Source organism: Gopherus evgoodei, chromosome 8 (assembly GCF_007399415.2).
Source record: "Gopherus evgoodei ecotype Sinaloan lineage chromosome 8, rGopEvg1_v1.p, whole genome shotgun sequence".
NCBI lineage: Eukaryota > Metazoa > Chordata > Testudines > Testudinidae > Gopherus > Gopherus evgoodei.
Window position 1 is genome coordinate 95,820,046 of NC_044329.1, and position 26,035 is coordinate 95,846,080.

At 36.6% G+C, this 26,035-nt stretch overlaps 1 protein-coding gene across 11 annotated transcripts in view; it reads right to left on the bottom strand.

Moving 5' to 3' along the window:
• Positions 1 to 26,035, bottom strand: part of ATG4C (autophagy related 4C cysteine peptidase) — an 84,009-nt gene that overhangs the window by 57,286 nt on the left and 688 nt on the right. For 7 of the 11 annotated variants that reach the window (XR_004001504.1, XR_004001503.1, XM_030571622.1 and 4 more), the window contains exons 2-10: positions 21,916 to 22,044; positions 20,245 to 20,328; positions 19,376 to 19,609; positions 14,204 to 14,534; positions 11,979 to 12,049; positions 9,820 to 9,956; positions 6,081 to 6,159; positions 5,326 to 5,402; positions 952 to 1,071 (exon numbers count right to left, since the gene is read on the bottom strand). Coding sequence is in view for 9 of the 11 variants with exons in the window: in XM_030571622.1 (XP_030427482.1) it covers positions 952 to 1,071; positions 5,326 to 5,402; positions 6,081 to 6,159; positions 9,820 to 9,956; positions 11,979 to 12,049; positions 14,204 to 14,534; positions 19,376 to 19,609; positions 20,245 to 20,328; positions 21,916 to 21,991 (1,209 nt within the window). In the remaining 2 variants the exon portion in view is untranslated. Of the gene's footprint in view, positions 1 to 951; positions 1,072 to 5,325; positions 5,403 to 6,080; positions 6,160 to 9,819; positions 9,957 to 11,978; positions 12,050 to 14,203; positions 14,535 to 19,375; positions 19,610 to 20,244; positions 20,329 to 21,915; positions 22,045 to 23,766; positions 24,032 to 26,035 lie in introns of all 11 variants that reach the window. The other 4 variants (XM_030571616.1, XM_030571621.1, XM_030571617.1 and 1 more) reach the window with 4 other exon arrangements.

Here is a 26,035-nt window from a genome sequence, read left to right on the forward strand (position 1 = left end):
TTTAAAATCTGGATATTACTTATTGGTTCATACCTTATCTAATAATAATATTTATCACTTATATAGGAAGTTATGTTTTCTAACGTTGTACAAACCTTAATTCCTTCCACAGATGTGAAAACCATTATGGCACATGTATTAATATTGTGATGCATCTTTTGTTATTGCTGAATCCTTTTATAGGCCATTTTTGATAATAAAACATTTGGTTGTTTGGTACCATAGGTAACACAACACACATTAGCACTGTATCACATTATTGGCATTCATACACTGCAATAGTCTAGAAGAAAACGTCTGCCAACCACATTCAAACCTACCTAAATAAACCTATTCCTAGGTTCTTAAAGTGGAATGGACATGATTAGGCAGGTTTACTAGATGATACCTGCTTTGCTGATTTAAAACAATGCTTCCAAGTAATAAAAAAACAGCTTTATCTTAAATGTAGTCAAAAAAGCACTTATACTAACAAGAAATAATGCAGTTTTGCTTTGCTCAAATATTTCCATTTCTTAAAAGTTTTGTCTTCAAGGGATGGATTGCATTTAAAAATTTCTCTTCAGGTAGAAGACAATCCAATGACTATAAAAGGTGCTGTCTGCAAAAATATTTTCATTTCAATAGTGCCACCTAGTGGAATAATCTTATACTGAGTTTACAAACCAGTGTAGTATCTGTTATGTTTCAGTCTGTCTCTTATACTCATCATCTCATCTCTTAACACACAATTACGGTAGTTATTCTCCTTTTAGACTTTACATGTTCATATTATGGGATGTAAAAATATTCTAGAATTCTTGTATGTTTGTGCTTCATCAATAACCTATTTCTAGAACAGGATGGGTTCTATTCAGTATATTTAAGACTATATTTTCTATCCTTATATATAAAGTGGACATATACTATAGTGGGTATCAGACATATTAATTTCATAATTTCAACACTTACCTTAGTTATTTCTTCAGAAATTCTTTCAAAGTCTTTCATGTTTCTACAATAAAATCCTATTGTACAGCTAGGATCCATGTTTTTGAATGACATCTTTTTGGGGGAAGGACAGTGAAATGACTGCAATTATGGAGATAAAAACATTTAAAAAGATATTTTAAAGACATGAGGAAGGCACAGATATCAATGCACTTGCCTTTCTATTAATGGTTATATAATTCACCATGCCATATATGCTCTAAAACCCATACAAGCTTTTAAAGCTATTTCTGTTCCCCAAAACATTGGAGTTACTACACCCCTGGACATTCATAAGACCACATAACCTAGTACTGTTTATATTTTATTTACTAAACTCCCACATTAGGCCACATTAATGCCATTCCAAAAAAGGATGTGAAATCTGTCAAAAGCTGGAGGCTCTAAAGAGCATTTTATGAATATTCTGAAGGTAAAGAAGGTGAATGCTCCTCTGCAAAGTGCATTTGTAGCAGTATTTGAACTCTTACAATTACTGCTTTACCACCACCTCCCATTTCCCCCATGCCTCCCTAAAAGAGAAAATGATGGAATATATTTTCATTAGCAAGAGAAATGGGTAAAAAAAGGCCAAGTACTACAATATGCCATTAGCACAAAAATCCACTTCATATTTTACACACACAAGGATTTTTATTTTAAATGCAAAATTTGTTCTTATGATAGATGACACATTGACAGCCTTTGAAATGGAAATTATGAGCAATAGCTGTGCAAACTTCCCCCCACTACTTCACCCGGATCTAGAAAGAATACATATAGTGTAGTTCACGTCAGTCTTAGGGCCCATTTAATTACTACAGAGCGTGACCTGGGTAACGGTTGTTGGTTTCGTGTTTATTGGAGCTGGACAAAAGTCATTAACTCATTTCACATGTCGCAGTATAGCCATCTGATGGTTAAACCATTTGGTCACTACTGATCTAGGCTGCAGTCAGTGAGCTAAAGAGGTAAGGCTCTGTATCCTACTACTACCCAGAGCTATCCATACCTTAGACCTTCCATTAAATTACTAATATTCCTCTTATAATAGCTGAGTATTTAAATCTAACAAATCTCAACGCTCCACATTTCATGTTCTACTGAGACTGGACTAGTTTTATTCTCTGAGTACTTCCCAGGTGACTGATATGAAAGGAAGTAATGTGAAATACATACGTAGACGTGCATCAGGCACAAACTCAGTTAGCTTATCTTTTTTTGTCAGAACAACAATTGTTAAGTTCTAACCTGACTCCACAGAAACAGCAACAAAGCAAGTTAATATCCAACACTCTATTGGTGTAGAATCCCTCTTCCTAACACCTCCCTACTTTTCATTTTTGAGCTGGGTAAAAAAGCAGCTCGGCAGGAGTACAGATTGCTACATAAAATTTTAAGGTGTTTCTCGTTGTGGTAGTTGTACACTATTGGCATGTACTGCTCTTTACTACTGACTGGTCCAATTACAAATAAAACCGTTTATATTTTACATTAAATTTTGTTACAAAATCAATAAAGACTAGCAAGTTATATTTCTGAAAGACTGTTACACCTATTTATTGTGTTTTCTCTAATACTGCCTAAATATTATATTCAGTTCACAGTTAATCAAAGTAAGATATTGGGAGTCTGCTTTAAGAAAAGCATTCTAACAGTAACATTAAAGGTGGTATTGGAACATCCTAAGAAAAGTTTTGTAGTATGTTCAGAAGTCTTATTAATGCTGTGAAAGCCACTACCACAGAGAGAGACATGGATAGGCATATTTCTTCCACTCATCCAACAAATGGATTCTAGAAGCCAATACAGAAGTGGATTGATTTCCAACTTATTCTGGACAATTTGTCAATTTTGAAAATATTTCCTACAGAGAAAGCTAACAAGCTATTGTCTACCTTAAGAGAGCAATTTCTGTTTACGTTTCGACACTTCTGGAGAACTCATACATTACTATTCAATGCACTGAGCATGACCTTCCAATACACAATCCTGTATCCAGAAAAGCAGTATGATGTGACCAAGCCAAGCTGGCAGCTTCTGCATTTTCAAAATACATTTAAAGTATATTATTATTTAGAAATTCATATTAATGACACCCAGCAGCATACTCTGGGGCATAAATCACTGGACTAGGAGCCCACAGATGTAGGTTATTTTCCTGGCTCACTGAGCTGCTCTATGACCTTGGATAAGTACCTTCACCTCTCTCTGCTTCTGTTTCCCCTCCTATCTCTTATCTAGTTAGACTGTAGGATCTTCAGGGCAGGGACTGTATTTTTATTATGCACTTGCACAGTGCTTAGCAGGATGGGACGCTGATACTAGTTAGGGTCTAAGGCACTAGCCTAATACAAATTAAAGTTAGCTCATTTACCAACTTCCATTTGAGGACCTCAGAAGGGCATTATAAAAAGAAGAAAGTTTTAGGTATAGCATTTTTTTTTTTTTTGCTTGAGACTATAAAAAGGACCTATATTTCTTTTTAAATTCAGAACCACTCGTTTTCTAGAGGGAACTTTATAATCTCAGACTACATGACACCTTAATTAAAACATCTTGTTAAAATTAAACATTAAAATTAGTTTCATTATTGCTTTAACACCATGCTAGGTTTTAAAATTATATTTACTAGTGTTTATAGAAGCTTAAAAGTGTCCAAACAGTTCTGCTAAACACACTATTTGATAATATATTGATTAAGATATTATGATTGACTTCAGCATGTTACCTCTTTGAAATTGGTATGTTAACTGCACTTTACTCACAATAGTATTAGGCAAGGAAATTGAAATAATTCCTGCTCTTCTCTCTGTTTTTAAACCAAATTGTTATACAGCACCAACAGCTTTGGGGCCACAATAAAGTTGTATACTTCATTACAAACCATTTGACTTGTGTTTTAAATTTAACTAAATGTCATCAGTTTAAGAATGTGCTGAATTCCCTAATTGGCAGGCTAAAGGATGCACTCAACACATAAGCTTAAAAGAGTATTTTTTTGCCCCACCTCCAACCCTGTGCAAGTATCTGCAGCAAAACTTTAAGTGTTATCATAGTATTCATTATGCTGGTGACATCACAGCCACAGAACCCTGCTGGTACCAACTAATAGGGGGGCAGGTAAACGTCTCTCCCTTACAAATATGGTGTGGTTTTGTGAAATTGTGTTTTAGGTTTTGTAATGTTTAATTAGAAAACCCCCCGTGCTAAAAACTATACTCTAGAGACCAGCTCTACGCTCTAGTGGCCTGATCCTGCCACCTATGAACCCTTGGTGCACAATGAAGTTAACAAGAGCAGGCTCCAGATGGGTTCCGTAGCTGAGAGAGTGTCATTCAGAGGAAGCTGGAGGTTCATGTAAGGGCTGGACATCACAGGATCCAGAAGGAGAAGTTTTAAACTGCTGTACTGAATACCTCTTTTAGCATGAGTATTGGGGACATATTGGCTTGTCTACGAACTGCTTGTAAATGCAGTTCTTTAGTACCTTTCTCTGGATTTACTCTTTTTTTTTTAAATGTGAGTTAGAGGAGAAGGGGAGAAAATACTCATGTAAAAGTCTGATTTTTCAAGACCTAGACAGAGCCTGATAAGATGCATTAACTATAACCAGAAGGAGACAGCATGCCATAGCTAAAAAAAAGAAACAGTAACTACACTTTCAGACTTGACAAGCCCTTGAAAGCTACTGATCCATGGAGCTAACTTGATTAAAAATAATAATAAAACAAACAATCTGTTGAGAGGAACAGTATAGAAGACATCAGTAAAAGCAATACAATGGAAAATCCAGATCTAAGAAGTTAAATGAATGACCATAAAAGTAATTATGAGTAGACAGTACTGAAATGGTAATCACCAAGTCTTCCTAGACAATACACTGAAAATACCTGGTCAAAGAAGCACAGGGTAAATTTGTGTAGTCTATAGTTCAAAAGCTGAACCCTATTACACTGTAACATATATTTCTGACACCAATTCATTATTATTATATTATTATTATTATTAAGAGAACCCATGGTGTAATGTTTAAGGTCTCTGGTACTGCCTCGCTGTCTATAATGGAAAATTACTTAGTGGCATGATCATTTATTTGTGGAGAGTCTCTGCTATATAACAAGATACAGACAAAGATAAATGAAGTACATAATAAATTAAAATCCACTATCAAGTATTTAACCTTTGGTCATTTTTGTTGATTATAAGTCTATAAAGAAGGGCAAAATGTTGACAAATAACATGTAACTAAAACTGTAAAAATACAGATAGCTAGAACAGCTCTAAATAATTAGCGTTTGAGTCATATGGGGGGGAAAAAAAAAAAAAACAGTACTAGCTCTATATCCACACTACCTCAAGAGGGAAATCCTTTATGCTGACATCTACAAAAGATTGGCAGTAATGAGGATCCATGTAAATCAAACTGTCATCTACAAGGACAAAACAGAAGACAAGTAATTCAAAAAACACCTTATTATTACACTGCTTACAATCCAATTTCTATGCAGAACAGCTGAAAAAAGAAAAAAAAAAAAAAGCCAGCAAGTAACTGCTTGCCAGACTGATATTCATTGACTGGAGCATTGGTTTTTGCAGGACAGATTAACTTTTGCATAATCAAATATGCTTGTATAAGCAGAATTTTTATAAAGTGATGAGACTGTCATTTAATTTTTGGTGATAAAATTACTTTTACAAACACACAATTATATTTTAGAGTTTGCACATGAAAAATGCATTCTGCTACTTCATCCTGACAGGAAGAACATATTGCTTGTCATCTGAACATCAGCTAGCACTACTTAAACTGGTAAAAAGTAAATATGTAAATAAGAACTGCCAGAGAGTAGTAGCACAGGCTTCTAAAGTTTGGTGAAACGGATAAATTATGCCTTGTTTATGCAACAAAGGAAATTAAATGTACATTTTACGGAATCCAATTACTATGTGGGGCAAATGACAAATGACTGGACTTTGGCAGATCTGATGAATTAATAAGGTACTCATTTTGCTATTTTAATCATTCTGCTGCCCACTGATCCTATATTAAACTTTCCAGCTTTTAAAAGGAAAAACACTAAAGAGACATCTCTTATTAAAACACTAACCTTGAAATCCAGCAAAGTAATATGACTGCTTAGGTTTCCCACCAACAACACCAACACAGTATTCAAGACTCAAAATTCCCTGCCAACAGAATATTAAATAATTCAGATTTAAAGGCTAACAGAAGAAGGTGACGAATTAAAGTAACTTGGTGTAACTTTATTCATTTAATTTTTCCTGACCAACAACATTTGGAGTGAGGTCAGGGTGAATGACTTATGGAAGTGCACCGTGTTGCCAACTTTTGCAGCTTTATTGCAAGTCTCACAATTTGGTGTTCTTCTGAAAGCCCCAGTTCCTGGAGTCATGCAGTTATACTAGAACGGCAATACTCAATATTAAAATAGGTATCTAGCTCTTGTGGCTGTGGAGAAGAATGTAGGAAATGTAAAAACTTTTAGCACTCAAAAATCAAAAGACAAATAAGGCTGATATTTAAAAAAAACAATCATGATTTTTCAGTAAGTGTCATGATTTTCTGAGGCATTTTTTGAATGCTTGTGGTTGGCAGACATTCAAGAAGGGATGACCCCAGTTGTTCTGAGGTGTTCACAGTTTAAAGACAGGCCGGACAGTTTAGAAAAGAATAGATGTAACATAACAAAAGTTGGAGACACTGTAGGCTACCTGGCATGAAGTTCTACATATTTTAGTTTTATGTTCAGTGGCCCCTCCGTCCTGTTCATAGGTAAAAGCTCCACAGCACAGGAAGCGTCTGCAGCTGTTTCTAAGAGCAGTTACCCTAAAAGACAAGGAGGAGGTAAGTAAGGTGCACTAGTGCTGCCTCTTGATCTCCAAACCCTCTCTGAACTAATCTGTGGCTGTTTTGAAGAGAAACACCCCAGGTATACCTGAAGGGGGTAAACAGCAGGGGGTTGGGCAGAAGTATGTGTCATCCCTCATGCAGGAACCTATAGAAGCATAGAGCAACAGAGGGAGAAACATTTCCCCCCAGAATAGCAGACACCAGGGAACAGAAGAGTCTGGTAAGGACTCTGATGTCAACATGGGCCAATATGTGGAATTAGTCTCTCCTCCACCCCTAAAAGACTACCATTTGAGCTAAAATGGCAGTGGCACTTATGCCCCAATTTCTAGGGCTAAAGCCACTAAAGGTAAGACCATTACAAATCACCAATTACATTGTGAAGATTCTCTCTCAACAAGTAGTGTGGCCGTAAAAGACAATATTAATAAACAACAGCATTTCTACTTTTGTAGAGCTATCACATTACTAACTCAAGATATTAACAACATGGAAACCAACTTCCGAGTTACTCCTAAATAGGTAAGGAGTAAATACCACTTATTTCAAATATTAACAAGGGATAATAAACATTATCTTATATGCAAAGAATGTTTTGTAAAGAGGAAAAAACAGTTTAAGTCTGTGTCCACTCAACCTATTTCAGTGCAGCAAAACAAACAGGAGCTACTCAGGTAAAGCAAAGGTCTGATTTTCCTATGATAATCAGGCACTTTTCTTGTATAAAGGTATTATAAATCAATCAAGTAACAACTATAATCAACAAACTGCCAAATCCTTTGTAAATACTTATTTACTTATTCAGTTCTGAGGTTTATGTTTTCATTTATCTAGATCCACACCAAAGATACTAAGTCACTTTCAATGAATTACAAAGATAGGATGATTGCATGCATGCAACTGAAGCCCCTTTTATCCTAGCCCCACTGATATATATGCAAATGACAGCACGTTTTCCAGTAAAACAATGGTCAACACCAATACAGAAGTCCACATTAAAGAAGAGTGACCACACAAGATCAGAAACCCTTACGAAAATAGAGGCAAAAGCAGTGCGTGTGTTAGCCTACAAATAAAAGCATTATGATTCCACATTCAGAGATTTCAAAGCTCTTTTGCAAAAGTACTGTAATGGGAATAGGGTTCTTAGATCAGGTCTGCAACCATGGATATGTTTTACTGTGTCAGACCTAACTAAGAGCAAACCAACTGTCTAGACACACAAAGGAAAGGAATCAAGACAGAACAGCTATTTCATACTTTAAATTAAAAAAAAAAAAAAAAAGTCTTCGCAGTTCTGTCCTCCTTGGCTATAAAAGTTTTTCATAGTTCTCTCTAAAACTTTGTAATAAAATGGAATAGATAATCAAGAGAAAGGAAAAATAGGTGCAGTAACAAAAGTGCCCATCTCAGATTTTCTTAATGCTACTGAGCAGCTTCTTAAACTGTCCAATCATACAAATTTAGATGGGACTCAAAAGGATGATTCTGTGTGATTAACAATAGGATAGTAAAGACAAAAAGGAACAAAGTTAAGCAAATTCTTCCTTTCAACCAGCAGAACTACCAACATGCGTTCAAGAGGAATGAGAATTATGGTCCAGTTTCTTAGAGACCATTTTTAAGTGTTCAGTTAAAAAAAAGCTGAATATTTGTTGATGAGAAGTTAGACCAAAAAACTCTACACTAAATTGTTTGTTTCTCGGCTATGTCCTGCAATTTGATACACTGGTTGGTTTCTTATTCTTAATCGTCACTCTCTTCTTCCACATACAGAGTCATCTGAACCTCCAGCTTATGAAATATTGGCCACAAAAACTGCCAATTGGCTGAAACGGATTACAACCCTTCAATCTGAAAAAATGAGGTAGAAGGAATACACTGTGAAAGTGTAGCTGGTAGTCTTCAATATTCGCTATTTAAGGATAAAAAAAACCAAACAAGAAAATAAGCAGCTTGGTTTATATTTTTTAAGTGTTGGTTAATATGAAAGTTCATTTAAGACACCACAAATATAAATACCATAGATATGCTAAATTATTTTTAATTCAAGCCACTGCACTAGTGTCTTTTCTGGAAACTACATTAGGAATGCAATATTTATCACTGTTTTACCACAGATCAGGGGTCAGCAACCTGCGGCTCTTTAATCTGATCCTGCAATAGCGCTCTATAACGTAAGGGTTTTTGGTCCGGCGCAGCAGGGCTCAGGCAGGCTGCCTCATGCTGTAGCCCCACGCTGATCCTAGAAGCGGCTGACTGATGGCATGTCCCTCTGCACCCCTAGAAGTTGGGAGAGAAGGGAAGAGGTGACTCTGTGTGTTGCCCATGCCCCCAGCAGCATCCTCACAGCTGCAGGGGCGGTGCTTGTGGGCATGAGCAGCACACAAAGACCTGCTGACCGCCTTCCCACAAGGGGCACACAGAGACATGCCAGCAGCCAGACACATCTGGGAGCTGCATGGGGCCAGGGCAGGCAGGCTGTCTGAGCCCTGCTGCGCCACTAGCTGGGGGTCACCTGTGTAAGTGCCTCCCAGTCAGAGCCTGCATCTCGCACCAACTCCTGGACCCCAAACCCCTGCTTCAGATCAGAACCCCATCCTGACCCAAACTCCCTCCCAGACCCTGTACCCCAACCCCCTGTCCAACCCTTAGAGCCCAGACCCTTCACCCTTTCCTGCACCCCAAATACTTTGCGTGTGATGCGGCTCTCGAAATATTTTGGTCAAAGACAAAAAAATAAAAATAGGCTCTTCTGCTTTGAAAGGTTGTTGACCTCTGCCATAGGATATTATGTGCTCTGCAATTACGTGAGATCTAGTAATATTGACATTTAAATCTGTAAAGTCAAACTTTACAACTTATAACTGTAAAATCACCACCATTTAATAGCTAGAAGATTACCACCATGAAGAATCTTTTCATATCTAGTACTACTGTTTGAAACAGACAGACAATGAACTCTTATTTCATACCTTTACAAACTCCAAGTAGTCCATGTTGGTTCTCTCTCCACCAAGTCTTACAGGAACTAATATAATTACAGCTTTCATATCTGCTTTTTCAGAGCCCATAGAAGAGCACTGCCTATCAACAACATCTGAACTGTAAACTGAAAATAAGAATGAATAAACTTGATCATTAAGGTACATATGTAATTTTTTTTAAAATAAAAATATCCTGAATACCTTTTACAAAGTGTTATGTCCCTACAAAATTACATTTAAGCATGATAAATCAAAACTGTACATTTCTGAAAAGATTACACTCTTCACATTAAACTGTCTTCTGGAAAAAACCTGTATTAACAGAAACTAATCACATTTTCCTTACCTCGAGTGGCATTTTGTAGAAAGATATGTTACACTGTTGACTTAACAGTTTGGATACATGGCATGTAGGGTGTAGGAAAGTAGTTATTGAGAAGAACAGAGAAACATTCCTTCTATTTGTTTTAAAATTAATGGATATTTCAAAATTTGGTCCTAGAACTAACTTTCTTATTAAAAAAAAATTGTGACCAATAGAAACATTTACACATTAAAAAACAAAACAAAAAATCCCAAAGAAAAGCTTTTCTAAAACATTAACGTTCGAACAATATTAGATCCTGAGTTAAACAAAAATAAAATACCATTGTTTTACCTCCTTTGCTCAGAGATATGCGTAAAGACAAAAAGCTACTTCCACTATTTAAATTAAGACTACAAGAGATTTTTTAAATTCTCTCACTTTTAATAACCCAAGGCAAGAGTCGGCAACCTTTGGCACGCGGCTCATCAGGATAATCTGCTGGTGGGCCGCAAGACATTTTGTTTACGTTGACCGAGTGCAGGCATGGCCCCCCGCAGCTCCGAGTGGCTGCGGTTCGCCATTCCTGGACAACGGGAGCTGCAGGAAGCGGCACGGGCCACAGGGACATGCTGGCTACCACTTCCCGCAGCTCCTATTGGCTGGGAAGGGCAAACTGCGGCCACTGGGAGCTGCGGGGGGCAGTGCCTGCAGACAGTCAACATAAACAAAATGTCTCGCAGCCCGCCAAAGGATTACCCTGATGGGCCGTGTACCAAAGGTTGCCGACCCCTGCCCATAGGTGTTAATTGTAACATGGTAAAGAATTTGTTTACAATATACAATTAAATTGAGTGTGTCCCTTTAAAACTAGCTTGATCATAGAAAGGAATGATATTCCTGTATTATCTCCCAAGATCAGGTTCAGTATATCATAAATATAATAATAATTTTGGCAACTGAACACGACTATAGAATATATTATGCTTTCATTTGAAAGCCTAGATTGTCGTAGTCATTAGTGTAAAGTTTTATTACATCTTTAGTTTGTCTTGTTACCCTCCATTTCTGCACATCCACCAGAACCCTAATCTACCCTGCCTGTGATAACAACCAAGTATTTAAAAGCATTTGTGTTTGTGAGATGTCATATATTGTGTTAGAGTAGAAAATCGGTAACCATAGTGTTTGGTTTATTGGACTGCTCACATCTTTCAATGAAAGCTGATTAGGATGTATTACTACTAGAAACTGGTGCATTAACTTTCCCATGGACACATTTCTGCAAGAAATGGTACCTTTTCATTGCAAAGAGAATGCAACTTAATATCTAAGAAAATGTATAATAATTAGATTACTGCAGTTTTTGTTTCAGAAAAATCTGTCAATTTCTGCACTTCACCAAAAGGAAAAAGGAAGACAGAGAAGAGAAATGTAAACCAAAATTTATTTATTTTAAAGAGTAGGCCTAGCAGAAAAACCAACAGACTCCTTAGAATCAAATAAAAAGTCATTGGAGTGAAATTATACATGCCAGGCAGATTAGATGGAAAAAAAGCATCCACAAACTATTTTGAGTGCCATTATCCTAATCACATGTCAAACAAGCAATTTTCCAACCTTTCCATTTATTATGATTGATTCATTCAGACAAAAGCCAAAGGTGTAGTGCAGGAATCAATTACCACTCTCAGCTCATGATTCCAATGTTTAGGATTTCAAAACATATTTATAGCATTATGTTTTTTCTTTTGAAATCGTAATATTGTTGAGCACTAATTGAAAAGCATAAAAGTGAAGAGCTATAAAGTTGACTAAAACCTACAATAGCCACATCACTTACCTGTACAGTCCTGAGCAACATAAATAGTTATCCCTTGTAACTCAGGGTCTCTTGCTTCTTCAACAGCTTTTCTAAGTGCAAATGAAATACTCTATCAAATCTTTTATTTCAAGAAATTAACAGTAAACTGAATTTAGATTCTTGATTTTTAGAGATACACCTCTACCCCAATATAATGTGACCCGATATAACACGAATTCAGATATAACGCGGTAAAGCAGTGCTCCAGGAGTGGGGGGGCTGCGCACTCTGGTGGATCAAAGCAAGTTCGATATAACACGGTTTCACCTATAACCTGATAAGATTTTTTGGATCCCAAAGACAGCATTATATCAAGGCAGAGGTGTACTATTAACTTGAATTTAAAAGAAACGGAGTTCAAAATATTCCGGTTTCTGATAACTTTTTAAACAAGAATCCCTTAAATAAACTTCAACTTATTTTTATGTATTTGTAAAAGCTTTTCCAGCAAAGCAGAAACTGACAGGCTATTAAGAAGAAACAGGGAAAGTGACAATATACAGAATGCAATTAAAGTGCACAGAATTAACTAAACACAACTAAACACAAACACCACCACCACCCCACATACTTTTGGTTATAATAATCCTTTGTCTTATTTGTAACTATAGGAAATACTGAATTTGCCAACAGAAATGGGATTTTCAAGTTGATAGGGTTCCTTTAACTAACCTTCAAAGTAGTATCGGCTCAGTATGAACTGTTTTTCAGCTCACACAACTAACCTAAGACGACAAGCTAAAGATATACAGAATTAGCTTCAGATATCTATTAGAATAAAAACTAACATTTGAACAGATCCAAGGTTTCACTGAAACTTTAGAAAGATAATTGAAATACCACGGTTTCACTGAAACTTTAGAAAGATAATTGAAATACTAAACTAGTCTCAGAAGAATAAGAGTAATGAACCTAAAGACTACAAAGAAAATATATGTCGATAGTCTGAATCATGATCATCAGTGAAGGACAAAATTTGTAAAGAAATTAAACTGTTCAAAATAAAAGATTAGCCTTTGACTTCTGATACGTGGTTGTATTAAATGGTCACTATCCCTTTATTTCACAATATATTCTGAAGAATCATTTAATACAGACATTCTCAAGTTATGGGAGAACTATACATTCTCAGTATGGGAGAAGCAGAGTTCTAGGAAAGGAAAGCTTTGCAATGTTTGAATAACGGTAGGAATTATGTTGAAGGGAATGCATGATTTGATCATGTGGATCTTGAAGCTAAATATACTTTTGCAAATTAGAAAACGGATTAGTAGAAAATATTTGTTTTGAAATTTCACAAAAAAGTCAATTTCAGATATCTACCACATGAAGTACAAATACAGGCAAATACATAAATAACCTTCACCTGTCATAGCACAAACACTGTAGTATTTCAATGTAGGCTCATTCAAGGAGAGTACACTTGTATATGAAATTATTCCAGCATCTACATAAATGTAGAAAAATTACATATGAACTTTGACCTCTCATGCTTAGGTGATTTATTAATGATTCTGTTTATGGCTAAACTGGGACCCACCTAGAACATAAAACTATAAAAAACAAAATCAAAAGTATCCAAAGAAATGGCACATAAAAGGCACAGAGTATAGAGAAATTGGACCTTTTTTTTTTTAAAACTCATACTGAATGTCAAAGATCCTTTACTTTTACTAGAATATAATTATAATATTAATAGTCCCATACATTTATGGTTTCACAAGAATTTGGTGTGTGCAAAGAAATGCTGAAAACATCAATTTTAGCTCTGACATTTCATTACACTATCAGTACATTATAGCCCCCGGGTTATAAAATCTATAATATTATGCATGTTCCAAGGTTTAGAAAGTGGTTAGTTTTTAGAACACTTCATTAAAGGCAGCCCTATTTAAAGATCAGGTATGGAGCGACCTTGGGTCTCTTGTTGCTCAGACTGGAGGAAAATAGGAATGTTTCAGAAATAAATGAAAAGATTGGACAGAGGTTCATACTTCAGTTCCTGAATCTACTATTTCCCTTCCTATCTCTTAAAAAAACCCAAAACTCTTCTAAATTGCCAGTAACATGGACATGTTGCAAAGTCAATAATTAATGGTTAGGTGTCCAATTAACCTGAAGAAATCTCAAGACAATTCTAAAATGTTTCTCCTGTAACATTTAAAGCATTGTAATAACAAAGGATCATTTAAAGATATTTTTACCTTAAAATGTGTGCTACTACAGCAGGCCCATACCAGTCTCCAGCTGTTTTCCCAGACTTCTTTCCATATTCTATTAGCTGATGCAAGCCAAAAGATGCGGGTGGAGAATCTCCAAACCAAGAGATTATTTTTCTGTGATAAACTTCATCTCTCATTTCACTGTCATCACAGTCTCTCTTTAGTGCTTCCTTATGATCCTTTGACAGGACCTTGGGTTCTCTCCCCCCTGTAAGTGATGCATCAAATGATGCAGTCAGCTTTTTCACTGTGTGGCTTGTCCATGATTCAGAGTCTGAATTTTCAATGTTCAGTGCACCCGGCCAGGTCCAGGCTGCAACAGAGTATTTTTTAAAGATATGTTTTACATTTCTTAACAGTAAGTCTTTTGTATAATTACCAAAAAAGTGCCAATTTTTAATAAAACCAATAATCTGTGTTTTACACAGACATGCAAATACTGCTGATAAGAATATAGGCAAAAAATGTCAACTCAGTATAATATGGTTGTGCTATTTTTATTTATGCGGGAGAAAGGAGGAAGAATGGAAGACACTAGCTACATTACATTTCTTTCTTGGCCATTAATGCTAGCAGGATTTTCCAGGAGAGGATATAGTGGACTCTGCAGACTTAGCCAGTTAGGGTATAATCACAAGATAAAGATTAGGGGAATTTACATATATCATCAACACAATACGTTAACTATTTAATACATATAAAAAGGTTCAACTGTTGGTTATCCAAGTCAAAGCCTTTGATGACTGATTATTTTTCTTTCCTGTTTGTTGATTCCTAAGATAAGTCTTCTAATTTTTTTAAACAGGGATGAAGAATTCTTATAATGTGAACAGAAGAACCATCCTCCCAAACAATGTTCAAAATGCACGTCAAAAAAAAAAAAAAAAAAAAAAAAAAAAAGTCAGCAGAGTAACACTCCAAAACATACAATTTACTTTGTTTGACAAATTTTAACGACTGTCTGTACTAGAGAACAGAACTGTTCAAGGTTAGCTATTATAGCAAAACATCTCCTGTCTGTGTTTCTGGAACTTCTTTTTTCTGTAACAGTTTGCCTTACATGCAGTGTTCACATTACTAGTCTAGTTGGTGTAAACTGGTTCAGCATGTCAACACAACACTAATGATTCACTAACAGCAGGGGTTTGTGAAAAAACCTTCAAACGTCTATGAGTCTGAGTGACAGATGAGGTAAATATCATTAAACTAGATATCCACGTGCTTTACAATTCTGCTGAACTTTTCAAGGAATTAATCCCTGCTGAAGAACTATGTGCTCTTCACTTATAAACAATTGTGTGTTCTAGCCTTCAGAGTTATGAAAACAAACCTGAAAATGTAGTGTTGTATCCCTGAATTTGAAGAAAGCCTGACACAGCTCTAAAAAGGTGTGAGCCCAGTGAAATGAACAAGTAGAATTCTCATACCTAAAGAAGACTATTTAAAAAGTCACTTAAATTACTTCACTGATGAACATTTTAATATAAACCTGCAGTTAGTGTTCTCAGCTCAATCTCAAACTGCTTGCTATGTCTGCCCAGCTGCTAAAAGCCTAAACTGACATTGGTCAGATGCTATAACGTCCTCCAGTTTCTCCCAATAACTACTATGATGCAGGTATGCATCTTCAATACAAAATTCTACTGCACATCAAAACTTAAGTTATAGGGATGATGTACACTGAATTTAGTATCTACATTAAAAAACAGTACCAATTGTATAATTCATTATTAATAAAAATCTCATCTTCCATTTAATCTGAAATTGCTACAGAACTTCCATCCGAGTGCGACAGAATCCAGCAGTCTTGAGGAAGAATTTAGCTTCAGCTTTCCACAAAGTACAAAGGCTACTGATTAATAGAAATGGCCTGTGCAAGTGATACAAATGGAAATGATAATGCTGACATCAGAATATTGAAACCTGACTAAGATTTGTAAGTAGTGTCTTTTCACTATTTTATGGTGGTAGGTGTAAAGTGAACATTTCACGAATCATTTGTAAATTGTGTCTAAAATACAGTAAGATTGCACAATTTATTTTTTAAACTCGTGATTCATTTTTAAAGCTAAATAAATCTCATCTTCAAGAATTAAAGCTACCAGGATGTGTACTGTGTCTGAATATAATGTCCTCTATTGCACTTTGTCCAATGCAAATACCAAACAGATCAGTGTTTCTCAAACTGGAGTCGCTGCTTGTGTAGGGAAAGCCCCTGGCGGGCTGGGCCAGTTTGTTTAGCTGCCCCGTTCACAGGTCCAGCCGATTGCGGTTCCCACTGGCCACGGTTTGACATTGCAGGCCAATAGGTGCTGCTGGAAGCAGCGGCCAGTAAGTACCTTGGCCTGCGCCACTTCCAGCAGCTTCCATTGGCCTGGAGTGGCAAACCGCGGCCAGTGGGAGCCGCAATTGGCTGGACCTGCGGACTGGGCAGGTAAACAAATGGGCCCGGCCCGCCAGGGGCTTTCCCTACACAAGCGACGACCCCAGTTTGAGAAACATTGAAATAGATTGTAGGCAGAGGAAAACTGAGGAAGCCATTGAAGGGACTATAAATGGTGGTACAGGTGTGTACGAGGTCTGGGTTGTCACCGTTAGCTCAGAAAGCAGGTCTGTGGATGTACAGCTCTTTGGGAGGTGACAAATAGAGGGGCATTCTGGAGCTGGGAAGCATCATGAAGAGAACCACTGTTAAAAGGGCAGTTGCTGGAATAAGGCTGGTACTAGCATTGCTATTGGTAGAGGCAGGCAATTTGGCTGATCCTCTTCCTTGCTTGTAGATGCTTTTACAGACCTCCAGTCTCTTCTTTCCAATAAAGAGCCAAGAAGCCTGTAAAAACAACTGGAAATGAGAAAAGACCCTATAAGCTGCCAGCTCTGTGGCACTAACAAGAGTATCATGGATCACAGTTTGACAACATCCGCTTTAATATGTATATGAGAAACAGATTTCAGTCATAGAAAGTGATTTACTTAACTCTGGCCTCATATTAAGCCCTTCATAAGAATATTCAGAAATCAAGGAAGACGCAAATGTAAATGTAACAGAACAATGAAATGGATGTAGCTGTTCCTGAACCTTGATATCTCAAGCTGCCATGTTTGTGTACATACCACAAAATTGAATGTAAAAAAACTTTCCAAAACATAAAAATTAAAAATAGAAACTTATTGACAACATCATTCTAAGGTATTTGGAGCATTTCATGTAGCTGTGGAAAGATAAGCATTTTAGCTATTAGTAGCATTTAAGTGGAGGGTTCTTTTGGTTAAAACAAAATACTATCAAAAATCTCTAGAAAAGGATCCACAACCAATGAAAGATTTCATAAGAGGTAACTACAACACATTTCAGTTACCCCAATTTCACCAAAAGCTTTTCTAAAGAAGATTTACTATCCCTTGAGGGCAGGATGATGACAGAAGACTTTCATGTCGCCCAGACAGGTCTCTTTTCCCTATACAGAGGAGCTCCCACAAAAATGTGGGAGCTTGGTAGCTTCAAAGTAGTGCAACACATGATTCACAAGTGAGGATACATGGATAGTATAAGAATTATTTTTAAGTGCAGTTTTAAAAAAATACACTTTAGATTAAGACTAGTCAAGATCCTTTTGTTTTGGTAACATTAAATTGGGCCACTCCTACAACCTCACCTGCATATTCATGTTTAGTGTTCTATCCAGATTGTGCAGGGTTTAAAAAAAATTAAATAAAAGATTTATGTGCAACAAAAGCTGTATTTATGGGGAAACTGAGGTAGGATCAGGGGATAAGCCATCTCCAAACACAATAATTTCATGTTTGGATGTTGGAGCAAATGGAAGAAAATATTTTATGAGCAGACAAAGTGCTTACAACAAAAAGAATGCTAGATATGTCAACTCCACAGATCAATTTTGCTACTGGATCACTAAAGAATAGTCGAAATTGCATTTTCTGGTGTGATGGTTTTAGGGCTTTATAAGAACCATGCAAGATTTTGGTTCTTGACTTGCATAATATTTGCAAAATATTACTGAGCTGGACCTTCAGAATTTTATGTTTTGTATGTTAGTTATAAATATAGGCCTCATGGCTGAGTAAACAAAACACACTCTCTTGCAACAAACCAGAGTTTGGAACTGACAGGGTTGAAAGGCCTTTGACAATGGGGGCAGCCAACCCAGCACAGGAATTGATCAACAGAGAATGGATATATATATCATAGAAGGAAAGGAAGGAAAGAGGATGAAATACTGAGAAGGTGGCTGGCTTGCAGACCTAGTGGTCCTGACACAAACTACTATGCAGGAAACAGCTTTGTATTTCCAGTTTATTGCCTCTTGGGTTTGATAAGACTGGGGAGAGCATGAGAGGTAATATGCTCAACCCCAGAAAGCAATTCTTTTTCCCCCAAAGGAGACTGCAGCTGTAAGATGGTATATCTTGAAAGAACAAGGTTACGATAAGAAAAACACAAAGGGAAGCAGAAAAATAATTTTTCCAAGCCCCATGAGGGAAAAAAAGAAAACCCAAAACAGTGAATCGTGCAGAAACTTCTGTTAACCCTCTCTCGTACAAGAATTAAAGAAAACTGAAAGATGACAAATTTAAATCTGATGAAGGAAATACTTTCTGCACATAGCCCACAATTAGACAGTGGAACTCATTACCACAAGATATCACTGAGGTCAAGAACCTCTAAAAAGGATTGAACATTTACATGGATAACAAGAAGATGCAGTTACTCAAGTAAAGGTGTGCGTTTTGTTTTATTTTTTAGTTAGGAGTTTTGAAATGGACATAAACTCTTATACTTCAGCTGTAAGCTAACCTCTGGATAATAAGGGTTAGGAAGAAGTTTTGTCCACAATGAAAATTAAACTTCACAGGGTTTCTTATAGCTTCCTTTGAAGCAGCTAATATTCACCATCATCAGAAACTGGTTCCTGGACTAGCCAGACCATTAGTCTAATCCAGTAAACAAATTCCTACATTCTTAAAAAGCAGTCCAGAATCAAAAGCAAGCAAACACTTTAGCTAGCTAAGTTTAGTGGATGCACATGCAGAGGCTGACACATGTTCCTCATCATTAACAAAGGGCCACCTGCATCCTGATGCTTGGTTCTACCTCCTGACAAAACCAAAAAATGATCTACTCTTCATGCTTACCTCTACCAAGAAAATGAAGCACAAGCCCTTGAGCCAGCAGCATCTGGCCAGTTCTCAGTGTACAACCCCAACCACAGTCTGTTGTCAAAGCAGAGTCTTTTATCTGAGGAAAATCCTCTCTGTACGTCAACCATATTCTAGAAATAAAATCTTTACGAAACTCTTCTACGTTTCCAGAAATGACTGTGTCAACTATATCCAAGCAGGATCCATCTGGAGAGAGTTCACTGGGTTCTGCAAGACAAACATAAGTTACAGCTTGGAAATTAACTGACACAAGGCTTTTGTTAAGATAATTAAAATAAAAGTATACTATTAAAAAATAGGAATTTCCTAGGAGACTACAGTATTTCCTCAGCAACAAGTAGGGAAAGCTGAGGAGAAATATAAAAGGTATGTAGCAGCTGAAACAAAGAATGATTCAGGCAGCAGCTGTCAATTGAAACAGCCATTTTAGGTCTGCAGCTGCTTGGTCCTGCTAAATCTAAGTGGCCAAACCAAGCAAGGCATGCTGCGACAATGGTTCCCATAAGAGGGCAAATTTGCCCAGAGAAGAGTTAAGAGACTAGGAAATCATCAAGGAAGGTGTTACTCTGATGCTGGTACTACCATTTCATTCTCCTGAACAAGGCTGCACACAAAGGATGAAGTCTGATTTGACAATGGCTAGGTTCTCTGGCCTATGTGCGAACAGTGGGATGGGGCAGATATTAAGACTGGTTTTGGAAACTTAACTGAGAATATTCTAACTTTTCCATATTTAAATTGTGAACTTTCTCTATTAATAAAGGGTTTTGGTAGATGATTACAATGACTTCACAGAGCAGTGCCAAAATGGGATCAAAACTAACTAAATCCTTTACACTTACCATCAGACTTGAAATGATAACATTTTCCCAGTAAGATGACAGCAGAATTCCTGCTAAAGTAAGTTTTTGTTTTCAGTACCCAGCCTAAAAGAGATACAAAGCAAACAAAAGCTTGTGGCTGAAATATTTCAACACACTTCCAAAAGGATTTTGATTATACAAAAAGTCACACAAGTTAGTAAGAACATGGAAACACCACAATGAACTGGAATTATTTTATAGACTGTATTATTCAAACAGATACTACGTTTTACACATTGAATGGATTTATAGTCAACAAGCTTAAAATAACTTAGCCCTTGTAAATACAGTATCACCCACATAAGATGTTATGCAACCTGAAAATTGCATAGGTAAGCAATGAAGTCATGAAATACAAAAGTTAAGTTTGAACTTGTTAACTCTGCCTTTTTGCATGAACTCATTACTACATAGTTTAATTTTGTGATTTTTTAAATACAAAAAATTAAGCTTCCAACAGCAATACTAAAACAGCCACACTGCATATTCTGCAAGTTTTACTGTATACATTGAGTCACAAGATTAAGATGCATATTTGAGAAAAACAGGAATAAAAAAATTATTATATGTATATGCACAAAATGGGTGAGTTAATGTTGCTGTCAGAACTTCAACACGTACATATTTCACTGAGAAACACAATAGCGTAACATATAGCCACAAAGGGTAGAATTAAGGTTGCATGTTTAATCTTAACTGTTGCACGCTCTGATCTGAATATTTAATATTAGGAAATATTTCACCAAATCCTCTCCCCCTACCCCCATATTTAGGCCAAAATCCTGCAGTCTTCACACAAAAATAACTCCCACTGACTTAAGATGTGAATTTTCATCTCAGGCCGTGAGTGGAAATGGGAAGATTAAGATAAAGGCTGATTTAGGGTTGGGAGGATGAGGGTTAAAAAAGCTAACTAATTCCTCGTTACCAAGTTTTGAGATTTGCCTACTTCTGAACTGTTTTAAAAGATAAGAGACAAAGGGTGAAATAGATACCCCATTGACTCTGGGTCAAATCCTGTCTCCATCAGAGTCTAACTTTATCAAAATACACTACCAATGAGAACAGCTCATACTGAGGTCTGGTCTACATCTAAAAATTAGATAGACCTACCTTTGTCACTCAGGGCTGTGAAAAATTTCCTGCCCTGAGTCTTATGGCTATGTTAACCTAATCCTACAGTGTAGATACAATTTCCATCAACCTAGCGACCACCTCTTGGACAGATGGATTAATTACACTAACAGAAAAGCCTCTTCTATCAATGTAAGAAGCATCTATGCTACAAGCGGTACTGCTGTGGTCTTAGAATAGCCTGATTTTACAACTTCTCTGTTTAAGATCCTATGCAAAAACTCTCATGTCATCTGTGCTTAATGCCCCTCTGTTTTTCTGATCTAAGTCAGTCAGTCATTGAAAAAACAAATCCTTAAAATATTTAAATTGAAGAGAACATCTAAATGAGTTTGTTTTCACAAATTGTTTAGTTTATTGTTGAAGTACAAATTGGTTTCAATGTCCAAGTTACATTTTTGATTAATACGCTTATACAAGTACACTTATTGTGCGAAATCTTGCCCCCCACCCCCAAGTCAATGGCAAAACTATTTACTCCAATGGAGTCTGGATTTTATCCACTGTTTCACTTACTGTATTTCATGTTGTGCCATGCAGACATAAACTTGGATTTTAGCTTTTCCACTTCATCTGTCCCTGTGGCCTCCATATTCAAATTCTAGAGAAAAAGCCATCACTGTCTTGCAAGATATGAATTTGTTACTGCAAAAACAAAAAATAAACATAACTATGGGCATAGAGTATACATTGTATAGTATCACCAGCATGCTTAGGTACTTAAACCTAATATGACCAGAAACAATAACAAACTTTCAGAATCATCCACTTCCAGGAGGAAACAATCACATGTTTTAGGAATATGTAATAAAAGCATTTAATTCCAAATATACAATAAAACTACTGTACAAAGCTAAACAAAATATGTCCTCCATCGGCTCTCTATTCCACACACTGATCTAGACCACACTAGTGTATGTGACCGCTCACTCAAGTTTCAATTTGTAGTTAGTGCAGAATGGTTGAATCTCTATACAAGAGAATTTTAGAAGTTTATTTTGCTCACATCTAGGATTCTGAGCACAAAAATAATACCCTTTTAAAAAAATGAATAAATAAATAAAAAAAAAAAGAGGACACTGCAGTGTTGGTTTCAGATAAAGAAGACCTTTCCAATGCAGAGAGAGAGAGAGAGAGTTGATGAGGAGGTGATGTAGGGAGAGAGGTGGGACTGAAGACAAAGAGGAAGGTGTTGAGCTTGAGGAGGAAAAGGTAGAAAATAGTTACTGAAAACAGGTTTTATGTGCAACAGAGCTGAGACTATTCTGTATAGAAACAATTTGTTATAGAAGATTGTAAAATTAAATATATTTATTCCATCAATATTTTCTAGAAATCTTTTATAGTGTACTTTACATTGCTTCTAATCACATGTACAGGCTAATTGTAGTTTCCTTTCTACTTTTATCTTGTTTTGTACAAAAGAGAAAGGTTTTTCATACATAAGTTTTATGTATTTGGTCTAGTCATGTTGCTAGAATGTGATCACTTTGGCAATATTATGTATTTGGTCTAGTTATGTTGCCAAAATGATCACAATCTAGCAACATAACTAGACCGAATACATAAAATGGTGGGAGCAGCAATTACCTTGCAAACTAATTCACTTAACGTTTTAAAAAGCTACTTACAAGTTGTCAAGGAAGGGAAACTGATTTCTGGAATAATCAAACAATGAGAAATGCAGTGCATACTTACTAACATGTTAGAAGCTGCAGCACAAATTGATTCAGCTTTCAAATGCCCCATTTCTTTATAATACATAAAAGCTGCATACTACCCTCATCTGATTTATTTCTTCTCCTAAGAGGTCTGAGAAAACTGAACAGAACTCCCTTGGCAGTCTGTCCATCAGTGCCACGTAACAGGAAAGGTTGCTACTGATCAATACAACTGCCAAAATTGCACATGCCTTGCTAATAAATAGAGGATTTCAGTTTCTATAGTTGTCAAGCTAGCACCTTTCACCAGAAAGGCATTTACTTTAAAATACTTGGTTCAGGAGCATTTTTTTGCCTATGCTAAGTAGAACGAAAGTTTTAACAAAAGGGTGAAAGAATTAACAGTCCCTGCTGCAAGACCATAATTTTCTAGCCTCAAAAATGGATATTGGCATACAGGTACATCATTATTGTCATTGTCCTCTTTGTAGCCAAGTAGAATAATTCACTCGGTGTTTTATCAAATGAGAGATCTTACTATTATAATGTAATGGCTTGAAACATGAGCAACACCATCACAGACATTAAATCCACTTTCCTCCCTTTAAAAGTTTGGAAATCTACAGCCAAAACTCTCCTTCCCATGAGAGGCTCTCCATTGGGGGTTAGGATCTGAACAGAAATGAGTGGGACGAGGCTGTATTACCTTTTCCCCTCCACCTTCGGCTGCCAACGCCAAGGAAAGTCCTGGCAGCATAACTCTGATGGAGTTATCTCAGTGATAAGGATGGAGAAGAGATGTCAAGGTCCCCAGAGCCACTGAGAAGTTACAAGGCAGTGTCTCCACAGCTCTGTACAGTGGGGGGTGAAAATGCAGCCTATGGCACAAGAGTGTAAACACTGTCCTCCTCATCCATGGAATGATTTAGGTTGAAACTTGTCAAACATCCACTTCTAAGTTTTTTTTCTCCCTGACAGAAAGGGGCAATTCTGGTATTAGTTTTCATTTTTTTTAGTCACATTAACCAAGAAATAAATTAACGACTATTTTACTAATAGAAACACGGCAAACAAAGCTTCATAAAGAGTGACAACTCAACAGCCTTTCCTTTATTAACTAGGTCCTTTAGGGTTTGTGCGTGTGTTGTTTTTGGAGGAAAATTAAGAAGGGAAGAAAAGAAGAGACTTTCTGTGGACAAGTAACAGGGATAACAGTCATGATTATCTGAGGGAGCTGGAGATTAGCTTCTTCATAATTCTGTTATTGCTCCCATAAGATCAATCAAGGATGGTCATTTATGGCAACCAATGGCCTCTATAGTTATAAAAGCTCTCTGTGCCTAGCCTCAAGAATGAAAGAAACTCTACTATTCTGAAGAGAAACACAAATCTTGTTTATTCCTAAAAGATGCTAGTCACACTGGTACACTTTTCTTTTTAGTCTCATACATTTCTTTCCTAGAAATCCTCCTGTGTTTAGTATAATATTGAAAAGAATAATCAAGTTCAAATAGACAAATTTCTTTCACTTTGAGAGAAAAAACACTGGGCTATTCAATTCTCATGCTGACAGGAATCAGGAGCAACTCTACTGAAATCAGTGGCCTTATAGTAGTAAGAGATCAGTGAGAGAAGAGAATCAGGCCCAACAGATATTGCTTGCTGCAAGCCCACTCTAAAACCTAAAGCTTCTGTTCTCTAGTAAAGGTTGATTATAATTTTGAGAAGTTGTCTAATAAGAAACATTAATATCATCCTACAGTACAGAGTGCCAGAAGATACCATCCACACAAAATTCTCTGAGTGGTATCAGGCACCTCTAGGTACTGTGGAAAGATTTTACTGACTTTTTACTAACAGCCTAATGTATTAACTAATTTAGCTACAGAAGAGGAAGCTCTAATCTATTCTGCTTTATGCATCACCAGTGAGATTGCCAGAGAAATTCTGGATTCCAAGATCTTTATTATTGGTGATGTGAGAAGAAAAAAACCAGTTTGTTTTTCAGAAAAAAGAGACTGCACTTGCAGTAATGACAGTGTGCAAAATTCATATGGAAGTCATTGACAGAGACCAAATATGGAATGCCAAGATATGATTTTTACAGTCACTTTTCTAACAAAAACCACATATTCAGACAGTCAATAAATTACACTCTGATAAATGTAAAGGGTATTTCAAAACAGTGTCCTTGAAGGCCAGGTGAAAAGAAAAAGCTTTTATCTCAGACAAAGATAGAACATTTTACCCATTCAGGATTTAATGCTGAGTAAAAGCTTTTGACAGGCAGACCTTTAGGAACTGTTTCAGATTATCCCTTGGTACTTAAATTGGCAGAAATAAGTGCTAGTTTTGCAAACTACCCTTGTTAGTAACTTCATTGAGAGAAGAGAGATACTGATTCTTCTGGGATTTGTTTGTTCTAAAGGCTCTTGAATGTTAGTATCGCACTGCTGAAAACAGGAAGGGTGTCACACTGCATTTTTGTATCCTCTTAAGAATAAAGAGCTATTCACAACTTTATTTTGTACTACAAAATATAACTGGCTAGGTATTTAAGAGGCATCATAGATACACATGCACTTTATGAACAAAGTTTACAGGTGCTTGCTTTGAATGATAAAGCATGGATAAGAGGAAAAGATGGATGAAAAATACAATAATGAAATATCAAAGTACACATACTGAATTTTTTTAAAACCCTTGAAGGTATTGAAAACTTTGCTTGCTCACTCATCAAAAGCAAGTGAGCAGCTCTCTGGTGAGGCCTAAGGCATCAACTACTACAGAATTTACGCTCTTGTTTAAAGAACACAAAGTTTGCAGCCCTTATAGAATGGACATACTGCACTAAGGCTATGTCTAAACTACAGACCTTACAGCAGCACACCTGCACCGCTGTAAGGTCTCCTGTGTAGCCGCTCTATGCCGGCAGTAGAGCACTCTCCTGCTGGCATAATTAAACCATCCTCAAA